The sequence below is a fragment of the Rutidosis leptorrhynchoides genome, chromosome 6, assembly GCF_046630445.1.
Source record: "Rutidosis leptorrhynchoides isolate AG116_Rl617_1_P2 chromosome 6, CSIRO_AGI_Rlap_v1, whole genome shotgun sequence".
Lineage (NCBI taxonomy): Eukaryota > Viridiplantae > Streptophyta > Magnoliopsida > Asterales > Asteraceae > Rutidosis > Rutidosis leptorrhynchoides.
This window is the reverse complement of record NC_092338.1, coordinates 99,193,182-99,207,110: the sequence shown is the minus strand read 5'-3', so window position 1 is coordinate 99,207,110 and position 13,929 is coordinate 99,193,182. Positions and strand designations below refer to the sequence as shown.

At 34.8% G+C, this 13,929-nt stretch overlaps 2 protein-coding genes across 4 annotated transcripts; one reads left to right on the top strand and one right to left on the bottom strand.

Moving 5' to 3' along the window:
• The first annotated feature begins 274 nt into the window (after positions 1-274).
• Positions 275-4,279, top strand: LOC139852241 (uncharacterized). Of its 3 annotated transcripts, none has more exons than XR_011760986.1 (10): positions 276-578; positions 1,901-2,236; positions 2,375-2,447; positions 2,526-2,638; positions 2,773-2,857; positions 2,958-3,030; positions 3,235-3,290; positions 3,586-3,651; positions 3,748-3,874; positions 3,952-4,034. XR_011760986.1 is itself a non-coding variant. In XM_071841477.1 (10 exons), the coding sequence occupies exons 1-10, from the start codon at positions 391-393 to the stop codon at positions 4,030-4,032; spliced, it is 1,137 nt and encodes a 378-aa protein (XP_071697578.1). In that variant the 5' UTR covers positions 277-390; the 3' UTR covers positions 4,033-4,279. The 3 variants fall into 3 exon arrangements, 2 of the variants coding, with proteins under 2 accessions (XP_071697579.1, XP_071697578.1); XM_071841477.1 differs by having other exon boundaries at positions 277-578; positions 3,809-3,874; positions 3,952-4,279; XM_071841478.1 differs by lacking the exon at positions 3,952-4,034 and having other exon boundaries at positions 275-578; positions 3,586-3,684; positions 3,743-3,864.
• Positions 4,280-4,857: 578 nt separating this feature from the next.
• LOC139853904 (probable LRR receptor-like serine/threonine-protein kinase At5g48740) lies at positions 4,858-13,469 on the bottom strand. The gene is made up of 15 exons (XM_071843245.1): positions 13,370-13,469; positions 9,952-10,495; positions 9,106-9,557; positions 8,870-8,987; positions 8,702-8,770; positions 8,552-8,620; positions 8,387-8,455; positions 8,191-8,262; positions 8,032-8,100; positions 6,621-7,068; positions 6,082-6,208; positions 5,936-6,004; positions 5,661-5,850; positions 5,445-5,577; positions 4,858-5,152 (listed from the first exon to the last, which is right to left on the bottom strand). Exons 1-15 carry the CDS (start codon positions 13,467-13,469, stop codon positions 4,934-4,936), a joined length of 2,748 nt encoding a protein of 915 aa, XP_071699346.1. The 3' UTR covers positions 4,858-4,933.
• Positions 13,470-13,929: the final 460 nt, after the last annotated feature.

Here is a 13,929-nt window from a genome sequence, read left to right as displayed (position 1 = left end):
AGCATCTCGTTGAATCCTTCCCAACGCCGGCAAAAAGCAAGCCGAAAACGCAGGGATACCAGAATTTGTTGGCGTTTTTGGAGTGACACATCGGATCCAACCCCGTCGTTGATGTCCGATACAAACGGTCTTAAAAAATGGGGTATTTTAACCGATTTCCCTTTGATATTTTTATTAGCAAGTATCCTAAAAAGAATGTATGTTTACAAGTGAACAACCAGTAAAATAAAGCCCAATTGTCTGGATTCAGTAACTTTTAGCCCAGAAGCTCAATTTTCAACCACACACTTCTTTCAAAACATCCGAAAATCGCGTTTCAAATTCGTCGCCATCTCTTCACTCTTCTCTACTGGCCACCACCAAACTTTACCTCCGCCACACGCTTCGTCAATGGCGGTGGTTCTGTCCGTCGGAAACTTTTCATTGCACCACCGCGACCGGCCACGTTATCCGATCAAATTCCGCTTCAATAAGCGTTTAAACAGTAGTCTCAATTTGGCTGGTGGTAGGTTATTTTCGCCTAATGGAAAACTAGCCTTTAACGGTGCGTCGAATTTGTTTAAACGTTCGATTACTAGGTAAATGCTTGCTCAATTTCGTATTTAAATGATCGTAGTTAGTTATATTTCACGGTGTTGCTCTGTTAGACTTATGTTATTGGCAGTCTCGTTGTTAGTGGTGGTGTTAACACGCGTTGTGTTGTTAATTGCTGAGTTGCTTTAAGTGTAATAAAAGCAATTTAGGTTTTAATTAGCAGATGCTTGTTTTTGTACATTGCGTATATGCTTTATTTTATCAATTTATAAAATTAATTGTGTAATTGTGTATTTGCAAGTTTATATCTTTTAAAAATACAGTTAAGCAGTATATGAAAGGGTTCAGGCTCGTACTTGAAGAATACATTTGTATACAACTGATATGACTCAATAGTGTATATTGTGTACAACTCTATAGTTGATTAAAATATTAAATCAGGTTTATTAAGATTTGTTTTATAATGGAAATGATAGACTGTAGGTTTGTAACCGAGTTTGAACTAATAATTAGCAACAAATGACCATTTCCGTTTGGCTCACGGAATCCAATGGGATTCCGTGAGCCAAACGGGGCCTTTAGTTTTGGATAGAAGGAGCATAAGAGTAAAGACAGTAACACATTGTTGTCAATGAGTTAAGCGCTGAAAGTGAAGAATCCTGGTTTAGTTTTGGTTAGAGGGATTAGAAATTTGAATGGAGTGACACGTGTCACGTGGTTTACTATGTATTAATATTAATATCTTCTTCTTTCTTTATTTCTTTGAATACATGCAGCATGAAAATTTGGTGCCACTTTCTGGTATAGATTTTACTATCTTACAGTGTATACGAGGTGCCAACGAGCAAAATTGTTTCTGGTAATTGTGATATATTCAGTACATGATGACCAATGATTTTTCTGTTAAGTTTTGGTGCTTTAATGCAATCTCTATGATGAAGCAAGTGCCCCTGATCGAATACCGTTGGACCACTCTACTTAAGCACCCATGGTTAATCTCTATTGGCGTATATATATATGTCTGGTTGCATACACAAGTACAGAGTTTGTTTGTGCTCTCTTGAAGTTTTTCACTACTAATGTAATGTAAAATCTGGTTGCATACATCAACTTGTAATATAAAATTATTAAAAATGCACAATTCGGTACTTCTCATAAACTGGTATATTGTAGTTAACAAGTGTTAGATTTCAAGTGTCAAGCTTTAGGGTATTCATTAATTCATATTTCTGAAGTGTTTTAAGGTAGCCATTATTAATCTGAAAAAACTGAAATTTATGACAGGATGCCTTTTAGTAATCAGCTTGCAACGTAGTCTGACCTTGTATTCATGTGTACATGTTAACATTTCATCAATTTTCTGTAGTATTAGAAGCTTTCAGCAAGATGATGCAGAATACTCTAAAACCGAAACCTACATAGATAACTCTGAAAGTGGAGATGAAACCATTGATGTCTTGCTTGGGACTAAAGAAAATCGAACCATTAGTACAAAAAGTTCATTACTGTTACAACTAGCTATACTTTTGGGTATAGCTGCAACAATCACACTGTTGTCTATATGTTTCAAGCAACCCAATCAGGGATCCTCTACCGGAATTCAAATATTAGCTGGGGGAGCAGCGACGTCTACTCTACCAAACATTGGTTTTTCTTTTAATGTTTTTGGATACAAAGTCATACTTCCAGAATACACGCCAGGGTATGTATTAAGATAACTGTCTTATCTCATTAAAGAATTTTAGCTACCAACATTTTGATATATAATGTAGTTAATCCTGATCATGTGCTTTTTTGAAGAAATAGTCTAAAATAAAGCCTTTTTGATTGTGCATGTCAGATGGATCTATTTTTGGCTACTGATGGCTGCAGGATGTGGACTTTTTATAAGTGAAGAGGCTTTGAATATATGGGTGCGCGAATTTTCTCCTATATCTCAAAAACTCATATATATGAGCTTCTGTTTAATTCTTGTTTCTCACAATTTTCAGGTAGGAATTTCAATCGCACGGTTGTTGACATTGGATGGGACAAGGCAGTCCTTTGTTGAATCATTTTCTAGGAATGCTCCACATATATTATCGACTGTTTTGTGGGTCTACTGGTTAGTAAAAAAGTCAAAGCTTTCTTCCCTTTTTGGACAACAATCTTTAGGTGTTACTCTCCAGTGCTAAAACAAGTTGTAATGCATATAGATTATTTGCAAAATTTGTATGATAATTTTAGTATAAACCACAGGGGAGTTTGTATTAGTGATATGATACCATTTTACCTCGGGAGGCTCTTCAAGAAATCTGGTGCATCTGATGATGTGTATTCGAAGGTTTGTTTTTGTTCATGAAACCTCTTTTTCAATTGCAATCTTGTTTGATTTGTATCATGAAATAAAGTTTATTATTGAATATTTATAATAATGATTGTAGTTAGGAATTAACAAAGACAAGGCACTTGGTCTTACCCGCATTGTTCAAAGATTTGGGAATCTCGTTGGTTTTGGTAAGTTCAGAGCACACATGTACTCCTGTGATCTTGTTCCTGGCTATCATTTCCTGGTTATTCTCATTTTACTCTTTTTAAACATGGTCACATATCACGTCATGTTTCTATAAACTATATAGAATAAAAAATACAATTGTTGGAGGTAGATGAATTGCATAAGGGTTGCTGATCGGTGACTCTCATCACATTATGATTTTGCAGTTGAACGCTTTTCTCTCGGAGTAAGGAATCCAACAGCTTTTATTGCTGGGGCACTGGTTAGTAAACCCATCTTTTTTACATTATTACTTTACTGTATAGCATCGTAAAAACATAAGAACACAAGCTTTGTTTCCACATTTAGCATTGCAATTTGGTTTCTAGTGTGACTTTGTAACTGTCTGAGCACAAAATATTCAATTTCTGGATTTTACAGTCTTACTTCTACAGTTCTACCTACATATGCATCTAATTTCTTAGGCATTTCCTATACAATGACGTTGAATAGACATCATGGCTTATATCTAGTATTTAGAGTGGGTTTTTACTTATTACAACACTTATATGTTGCAGGATATATCCCCCGAGTATTTCTTTGCTGGTGTTTGTTGCGGTGGTTTGATTACTCTTCCAATTCAGGTTATTGAACTTATATCCTCGCATACTTTACAAGTAATACAATTAACACACAAGTTTTGAATTATAATTCACTATCTTTTTTATATGTAAGTCTAGAAGTTGAAGTTGTGCCATGATCTGCTGGGAATCTGATGTTCCATTTTCTTCTGAATTTCAGCTCGGAATCGGTTTCTTAATGAGAGAACGCCCCGTATTTTCCCTAGCCACTGTTGCTACAGTAGTTGTAAGAATAAATCCTCAACCCCGATTTATCATATGTTTTTCCATTTCAGAGTTAGCTAATCTATTTTGTACTAACAGGGAATATGGACCATCTTCCCATATGTTGTAGCCGCATCAACAGCATTATTTTTTTATCTGCGACGTCGATACTCTAATTAACTTAACAACTAATTCAGCTCTGTTCATGAGGTACCAAGGATTAGAAGATATTATATTGAAATTATTTAAAATGTTATATTATTTTCATAGTGACATATAATTAATTATTTGAGGAGTTTGGCTCAACTCTGTTTGGGAATATAGAATAGGTGGTAGATAAGAGAACTAGAAAGAAGTATACATTGTTGTATATCTAGATGACTCATTTTTTCCTAATTACAAGAGATGCAAGTCATTTGTAAGCCTATTCCTTTTATCTTCTATGAACTGATATAAAATGATAATTGACAAATAGATTTGTTGTTGAAACCATGAGATGCAAGGCTATTACTTTGTATTTCTGTTTAGATCTTGTTCATTCCTATATGGTTTTGCTCAAAACATGAATTACGTCTCTCTATTTCTATAATATTTGCTTCATTTCTATATGTTGGCGAAGCGAAAGGGTCGCCAACGGTCACGGAATAACCTGGTTAGGCGGCGCACATCTTAGTAAAAATACTCGCGCCTTCCCAAGTAGCCTGAACAGGGAAGAGCTTATCCATTTAACGGATTATCTACTTAATATTTTGCTTAAACACAAGACGGCCTAGTGTGTCTTTTTGATATTATTCTCACAAGAGGTCTCATGTTCAAACCTCGTTAGCAGCACATCAAGTGGCCATGGAGAGGGTTTAAACGGTCAGGTGATAATCCGGTTTGGCACCGTGTATGTGAGAAAATACCCGCCCTCCTGAACTAGAAAACCTCATCCGTTTACATTTATTAAATATTTTCCAATTTATATAATTTATTAAATATTTTCCAATTTATATAAATAAGGCACAAAGTCATCCTTGTTCACTGTAGCATTATAACATACAAATCTACAAGATTTGGATTCCTAGTCGCTTCTTCTCTCTCAAGTTGAATCCTCAACAGCTGCAAGATGCGATAACTGGAGGCCATAGGATTCTTTAAGCACTGCAAGTACTTCAGCAATGTTCGGTCTGTGTGATGCGTCTCTATCCACACACCTGGAAGCGATCGAAGCTGTTTTTCTCATGCTCTCCTCATCATATGTTCCCTTGATACTCTCATCCACGATCTCAAATGCACCCGCCTGCAAATAAGGCTTTGCCTGCAAAAATTTTCAATTATCTAACCACCTGGCCAAACACACTTGTAAGCACTAGTTTTGGCAATTTACACCCATTTACTTACGAATGGGTCAAAGTCGAATGGATCAAAGTCACCCAGGGCACCTTTTTCTTAACTTTTTTAATAAAAGGATGAACTTTTGTTTGCGGGTCAATCCAATCTGATCTGGGCTGTTTCAACCAAAACCTGTTTCGACCCGTTACCCAACCTGCCCATCTTTCAAAACCTTTTAGTAAACATGATAAAAGCTTCCTGAGAAGAAATTTGGGTACCCATAAAACTAAGTTAAATGAATCCGGTGATCCGATTCGCCTTAATGGTGCTCTACCACATATAAGCTCCAGAAGAACGACTCCAAAACTATAAACATCGCTCTTCTCAGTCAATTGTTGGGTGGTGTAATATCTGCATAGAATGTCAGATTCTTCTTATTATATATATACACTTTGACTCTAATTAAGAGGACTTTTGACAAAGCATAAACATACTCTGGGTCAAGATAGCCAGCAGTGCCCTTAACCATGGTGGTCACATGACTTGCGTCTGCTTGAGTTACTTGCTTCGATAGCCCGAAATCACAAACCTTAGCATTTAAATCATCATCTAACAATATATTGCTGGACTTAACGTCACGATGGATGATCCGTGGTTGCCTCCCATTGTGCAAGTAGTCCAAACCTTTTGATAAAAGTCAACAAAATTAGTTTGACTTTTTCGGGTACAAATTACACCACTATTGCATTGCTAGATTATGTGTTTGTACCTTTTGCTGCATCAATCGCAATCTTGAGTCTGCGAACCCAACTTAACGTTATTCGTTTGCTATTTTCTCCTGAAAAAGTAGCAATAGCAATATGAATGATAATAATGTGGATTTCATAGGTAGGATTTGACGAGTTTATGGCTTACCGTAAAGATTCTCGGTTAATGATCCACCTGGTAGATATTCATAAACCAGTATATGCCTTTTCGATTCATTACAGTATCCTTCCAAGGATACAAGATTTTGGTGACGAATTGAAGACAAAAGAGATACCTGCAATTGATCCTTCAATGTGTCAATATCAACCTCTTGTTGACTTTATATGTGGCAATATGGGCGAGTCGGTAACGGGTTAGAATATGTCAATTTTATTGTTTAGGTCAAAAAAGCCTGGTTCGGGTGGAGTTGAATCACATACACCCTTTTTGTCCTTTCCCCTTTATTTTATACTTGACTGTCGAATTACTTGTGATTATATGTACAATGTAAGTTTCTTACTGCAACAAAAATCTGAACTTTTGAATTTAGTTTACAAAATTGTATGAAGTAAATACACTTTGGCAACTTTCAACCCCGTTTGACCCATTTGCAACCGTTCAAAAGTAAATGGGTCAAACTTGCAACCTACTTTTTTGAAGCATTAGCTCCAACTGAATCAACAAAGATTTTTGGATAATGAACAAACCTCATTAATGAAAGACTCAGCACCTAGCTGTGTTTTATCAAACCGGACTTTGACAGCTGTCAGTTTGCCATCTGGAAGCTTTGCAAGGTAGACCGACCCAAAGCTACCACGACCCAAAGCCTGCTTAAAGTTACGAGTGGCTACTTTAATTTCTCTATAAGAAAAGGCTTTTGCTGCATTGCAGTTCATCATCTGAAGGTTGGCTTGCTCTCTCTCTCTCTGTTTTTGCTCTGCTTTATTTCTTCTTGTGTAATACAAAACCGAAATAGACACACTAACAAGAACTAGAAAAATTCCTCCAACTGCACAAAATACGATTGCTAAATGGCTGTGGAGTTTTTGTTTTTTCTTGTCAAGGACTGAGACTTTTGGTGCATCGATTGAAGCGTTTGCTGTAGCATGATAGCATTTTGACTCGGAGAAGCTTAGACATTGATTTCCTGAGGTTCTGCACAATACATTTGTGTTAGGTTTAGTATCTAGACGGCTAGATATACTTGGTTCATGGTTGTAGCGTACAGGTTGAACTGGTCAAGTTGGTTCACAGTTAGCTTGGGTTGATCCGGACCAACTTTATTTTCCCAAATTTTTGTATTATTCTACATCTATATATATTATGTCAAAAATGGTAGCGAAATATTTAATATTGATTTCTTGAATTCAAAATGCACTTTGGGCGACTTTGACCGGTTTTGACAAGTGGAGATCTAACACGAATCAACACATTCACACTCGAGATTATGTCTTTAGGTAATACCCTTAGGTTCATACAACACTCACCAATATGACAACAGAAGAGGTTTTCCCCTTTCAAATATTTTTTTTTTTTTTTTTTTTTAGAACGGCAATTTTGACATTGAATCCTCTCATTCGCCACCCACACACCCGTTAGGAAGAAACTTCTCGCATTCATCGCGCAAAGCGTATCCGGAATGCTTTAGGTTAACTGCTTGGCCCGCACAGAGTGAAGGATAACAAAAGCACAACCTTAAAGAAATAATAAAATATATAATAAATTGATTTTGTGAATCCAAAATACACTTTTGCGCGACTTTGACCATTTTAACATGTGGAGATAGCTATAACACGAATCATCACATTCACACTCATGATTGCATCTTTAAGTAATACCCCTGGTTGATAGAACCAATCCAACAATGGAAGAGGTTTTCCCATTTACCGAGAAATGGCAAGTATTTTTACTCTGATGTACGGCCTAACTAGGTTATCCATGACCGTCTCCGACCCTTTATCTAGCCATGTATGCGGCCTAACCAGGTTATCCATGACTGTTTCCGAGCCTTTATCTAGCGACTAAATATGTTATAGTGAGGTTTGAACCTGACACCTCGAATATTAGGATGCCGACCACTAGACACGGTACCAAAAAGAAAAATTAGGATGTTCATACCTTATTTCAAGACTGTCTTTGTTCAATGCCTTTGGGAGCATGCCTTGTAATTGATTGTTCTCCAGATCCCTATTCATTCGAAGTAATTAGAGGAGCAGGTATTTCGAGTTCGTTACTTGATGCAGAAAATAGAATAGAATGAAGTATTAATTGACTTACAACAGGTGAAGATTCTTCATGGCTCCAAAGCTTTCGGGAACTAAACCTTCTAAACTGTTATTCTTCAAATCCCTACACAGAAACAGTGATACTTTATTGTTCGTTATTTGGCCTGTTATAGATAAAAACCTAACAATGAATCCATGCTCAAGTAAATGCGTCAAATTTACCACCATATGATTCGGATAAGACTTACAGAACTTGAAGGCTGATTAAACCGTCCAGATCGGTTCCAAATGATGTTAATTCATTATAACTCAGATTCCTGCAATTTTAAACCCACAATTATCATGAGTAATCAATCGTTTTACGCTCGAGCAACTATAAAGAATATGAACTTGAGTTGCGTATAGAGGGTTACAGGTTTTCAAGATTCTTTAAGCTGCCCAGATTTTCTATTTCTCCTGCAAGTGATGTATTATGCAGATCTCTGCAAGTATTATAAAACGAAATCATTAAATATATGGAACCAAATTAAGTTACATGTATACTTTTTTTTCAACTGCCTTACAATGTTTTTAGATCAAATATGTCGCCAAATGTCGGGCAGATTGACCTCAAGTTGATATCAAATAGTTCCCTACATACAAGATCAACATAAAATTTTCATATTAAAAGAAAGTAAACACCAAAATAAAGTCGTATTAAATAAAAATTTGACATATTGTTTTTTGCATACAATGAGGTGACTAAATTTCCTTCGCATTGTACGTGTCGCCAGGGCGTTGGAGAACATGGATCGTCTTCCCATTCAAGATCCAACCCAGTTGACTGCTGAATAACCTGAAGAGCTGAAACTGCAGAAGAACGTCGATAAAGGCATGTTACGTAAACAATAGTGAACTAAAATATGCACGAAGTGCATTGGAAGATTGTACAGTAGTACATCTTGTTGTATACTTGGATGAAACGGACCTACTGTCGTAGATGATTCTGGAGGTATGTTAACGATCTCGTACACTTCGATCGCGTTCACAAGAGGGTAGAAGCTAATATCCTTAAAAGTAATATTTAAGCTATTAATTCCTTTCCTTAAAAAATATAAGATCCCAACTTCCCAGCTTTTTACTCTATAGTTTGATTGCGCGATTTCGTTGTTAATCAAGACATTGAATGTGGGTGAAACAGGAAGAATCCCAGCAAAATATAGAACAATATAATAATCTGCAAGATTCTCGAGCGAAAAGTTGTAAGTCAACCCTTCCCTCCTAGCTAAAACCCGACCCGTTTGAAGAACGGGTTGAGGAGGACTCTCGTTCAGACCCCAGGTATTAAAAGTACCCAAAGTCTTGAATCCAGTTGATGTATGTAAAGGCGAAAAAGCTTCATCAGTATCCCATATCCTATCGTATGGGTCCAAAGGGTACCTAGAATTAACATGAATCATACGTTAGCAATCCGAAATTGAAACTATGATGGATCACAAATGGGTAGAAAAATGTTGACCCATAAGCGAAACAGGTCAAATTAGTAAAACATCTTTCAAAGTCTACTTGTAACAACTACGAACTTCTATATGTTTGTATTCGATAGTTGCATTGTTGGTGTCATTTTAGTTTCAATAATCATAATTAACACGTTAGTTATCAATTTAAGATAATAATAAAAAAAAAACAAAAAAAAAAAACAAAAAAAAAACTATGAAGTGTTGCAGGTCGACCCAGCCCGCCCAGTTCACCACATACCAGAAAAAATAACCAGTGTCATCCCAACCCATTTTGATCTGTTATCCAACCCTCATGATAACTAAGTTGATCATACCGAATAGAGCCATTAGTGTAACCACAATTGATCCGATAATGTTTCCTAATCAAAGTGTTTGCAAAATCTTCCATCCCACTATAATAAGCTCTTTGAGGAATTGGCCTGATTTCAATCGATGAAATAACAGGATACCCACCGTTCGGGATTGAGATTAAGCAAAACGAAAGATTCTCTTTGTTTTTTGGTTGCAGTATTAACTCTTCAACCCATGGATCTTTAAAAGACAGGTTGATGTTAGCAGCAATAGCTGTTCCTAAAGAAACAAAAAACGATGGTGGTTTTTCTTGCCCATCATAGTTTTTATACACGAAAGTTGCCCGAATAAGGATCAAAGATGATGATGTGTAATTCATTGGTAACTTGTAACACTTTCGAATTTTAGGCTCTGGGAAAAAACGAATCGAGGTTGACGGTGTAACATTGCTAGTGAAACCAACTGTTGCAGTGTTGCCTATGGTGATATAATTGTAGTCTGATACCCACGAAATGTTGGATGAATCGATAAAGTTGGTAGCTGCGCCGCATGATAAACTCCAAAAACCTGTAAAAAGTATGTAAAGTTATATATGGTGAATTTAAGTTGGTGTATAGAAGTGTATGATTGATGTAAATGGTAGTATTGCATATATGCATACCATCTTGATAACATAAAGTGAGTTTTGTGAAGCTTAGAAAGGCAAAAACATATAACAAACACCAATGGAGGTCCATGAGATTCATATGTTTGCTTCAGATTTGTAGGAATTGAAGACAAAACAAATTAATTTAAGATATGGGTAAAGATGTTTTCTTTTCTTTCTATAAATGGTGAAGAATAGTGAGAGCTGAATTTATGCACTACTAACGTTACAAAAAGTTAGTACATAGAGAGCAGGGAGTACATAGAGAGCAGGGAAAAGTGTTTGCATTGATGATGACATATGCAATTTTAGAATCAAAATATAGGTCTCAAAGTTGGCTATTTATATTTAGTGACTAACTACATCAACAAATCAACAAAAACCATAAAAACTAAAAAAATATATGATGTACTATAGTTAAATTTAGTGGTGGTTTTTGCGTTGTATCATCTAATATATTGTAAATCTATTGTTTCTACGATAATTATACATTTCTGAAAATGTGAATCTATTTTTCTAGTCACATTTGATACGTATGTATATAAGTATGCATGTGAATCTACCGATTTTGACTACTATATGTTTAAAAATATAGCTTATTGTTTAATCTGTTAGACATATTAGTAAAGCCCAAGTCCATATTAGTATAGCGATACAATGAGCCCTAATTAATCCTAATGGACCCAAGTCCACATATTGGACTTGGGCTTTACTAATATGTCTAACATAATCAACAATTTGCTTATATATATATATATATATATATATATATATATATATATATATATATATATATATATATATATATATATATATATATATCCAAAAATGTTATTGTCTTATAAATTGTGTATGTCATACAAATTTTGTTTGTTATAATACAACGTATATCATCTTTTTCATAATATAATACTTGTTTTATGTTCGTTGGCGTTTTGATATCCTTACAAAAGATATCATATCCGAAACACACTTACAGCATCATGGGTTGACACGAAAGAGTTATAAACGGTTATGCAGGATAACCCGCAAGGGGATCTATATGGGATCCAGTGGTAGCACGGGCTACCACTGGAATACGCGATGTATTGAAATTTTTTGGGGGGTTTAAAACTAGTGATACCACTTGATAGTGTATTTTTTTATGTGTGACACCATTGGATAGTGTAATTTTTTTTAAACTTTTAACTAGTGACACCAGTGACTACGAAATTTAGATCCGCCACTGATAACCCGGTTAGGCAGGTTATATGTGGGTAAAGGTGTTCACTCTTTCCAAATAGGCTGAACAGTCATTTACGTTTCAAAATAAAAAATTATATCGTTTAGAGTTTTGTCGTCCCTACATATTGCCTACTTGGTGGTCATATTAATATTAATATTGATATAATATAATTGTGTTTTGCATTATTTTGGGTAGTTAAGATGACATAGATTTTGGTTCTTTTGGTGTATGAGTAAAGGACGGAGAATGATAATGAGACGTGCTGGGATTGTTACTATTTCAATCATCTAACGTCTACTTTAATCATTAAATCAAAACGTCTCTCTACTTTTTACATTTACTTGTCTCCAATCAATTATCTTTATATCTTTTTTGTTTATTAAAATTAAAAATAAAAATAAAAATATGATAAGAACGTTATTTTGAACAAGTCTAAGTCAACAACATATTCTGTAAATTTCATTAGTATCCTTGTGTTTGTTTTAATTTGGGTTGACATTCAACTTTTGTTGGGAGTGGCTGATAAAAGGTGGTTATATAATCATCTTTGTTAGCAGCTTTTTAAATGAAAGTTAATTGTTATCAATCACACAAGATTGCTTAATAATTGGCGTCATGATATCGGCACAAAAGATCTCAAGTTCAAACGTTAGATGCAGCACATCTCAAAAGGTTATAAACGGTCATACTAGAATTCGGAAATAGAAATGGATAATCAGATTATAAACAATTGCACTGCCCGAGTAGCCTAACAAAGATTACCTCACCGGTTTACCTGTTTCTTGCTTAATTATCTCCTAAATTTTAGGAACTATGTTTAGCAAAATTTAATAAATCAAGAAGCTTATATGTTTCTAAGTATTAGATTTGACAGTTACTTCTGAAAAGAATTAGAAATGTATTTAACAATTTCAAGATAAAGCAAACATTTTGAAAACTAGAATCAAAGTACATGTAATACAGTTTTACTTGTTATTATTAGGTGGATTAGGGAGTAAGATTTGAAATTGGTCTGTACTAGTGATAAGAACTTTGTTAAAGTAAACATTGACTAATGATGCATAGGATGCTTAAAACACCAGCAAAATATCATTTCTATTTTGCTTTTTTACCCCACTGCTTTTGGATTAAAGAAGTGGTAGTAATAAATTATATGCAACTACCATGATCACTAATTACTGGTTTTTGGTATCAGGTTGTTTATTTGTCCTTTACCATATTGCTTACATGTGTGTTTGTATAGTTAGATTAAAGTTATGACCTGAATCATATTTGTTTTTTGTGGTGACGTATATCATACTACAATAACGATTTATGTGATTTTTCTCTTATATAAAACCAATATGCTTTTAAACCGGAATCATATGTGCCCTGTTACCTTGTTCATTAATCATTCTAGCAGAATAAAATTTAAAATTGAGATAATATTTAATGATATTATATTACACAGATCGTTTATTTTGCTTTTTTATAGTACGACTTGAAAAGTCACATGTTTGTTGCATTGTCATTTCATAGAGTAGTATTTAGGTTCTAAGTGTGGTCCAAATGTAATGAATGTGTTTTAAACTTTTAATTGTGTTTGCCCCATAAACGATATGTGATGTGTCATCATCTAAATCCATTGCTATGTCATCATCTAAATCCATTGCTACCATCATGTTGTCCATTAAGGTTGAAAAAGGTGCAAAAAGAAATCGATACGGTAGGGACCTTGAAGGGTCGAGAATTATTGAAATAAATTCAAACGGAATAAAAAATCTGTTGACAAATGAATTTCAGTTTGTTGACTATTACTTATATTGCTCTAGTTTCCTCTTGTAGTCCAAATAATACAAAAATACTTGTCCAGATCACGGAAGTTACTCCATCTCCCACGGTCCAAAGATTAAAATCTTTAGAATATTCTGAACCATTTATAGGAAATCTTTAGAATATTCTGAACCATTTATAAATATCACAGCAAAAACGATTATAACATTGATGGCTCCTACGTAAATACAGAGCTGCGCAACAGCTACAGACGCAATTTGCAACCAAGTTGTCCATACACAAATTAAGGCTATTTGTTTCCTTGCATTATAAAAGGATTGCATTACATAATCTTAAACTTTAGTTCATTTTAGTAAA

What these genes read in the sequence shown, in the direction of transcription:
- LOC139852241 (XM_071841477.1), top strand. Translation starts at nt 391, where the DNA reads ATGGCGGTGGTTCTGTCCGTCGGAAACTTTTCATTGCACCACCGCGAC. An exon ending in ACTGTTTTGTGGGTCTACTG is followed by an intron (nt 2,639 to 2,772) that starts GTTAGTAAAAAA and finishes TATAAACCACAG; the next exon opens with GGGAGTTTGTATTAGTGATA. An exon ending in TGATTACTCTTCCAATTCAG is followed by an intron (nt 3,652 to 3,808) that starts GTTATTGAACTT and finishes TCTGAATTTCAG; the next exon opens with CTCGGAATCGGTTTCTTAAT.
- LOC139853904 (XM_071843245.1), bottom strand. Translation starts at nt 13,469, where the DNA reads ATGGACAACATGATGGTAGCAATGGATTTAGATGATGACATAGCAATG. An exon ending in TACACTAATGGCTCTATTCG is followed by an intron (nt 9,558 to 9,951) that starts GTATGATCAACT and finishes TGTTAATTCTAG; the next exon opens with GTACCCTTTGGACCCATACG. An exon ending in ATATTTGATCTAAAAACATT is followed by an intron (nt 8,621 to 8,701) that starts GTAAGGCAGTTG and finishes TAATACTTGCAG; the next exon opens with AGATCTGCATAATACATCAC.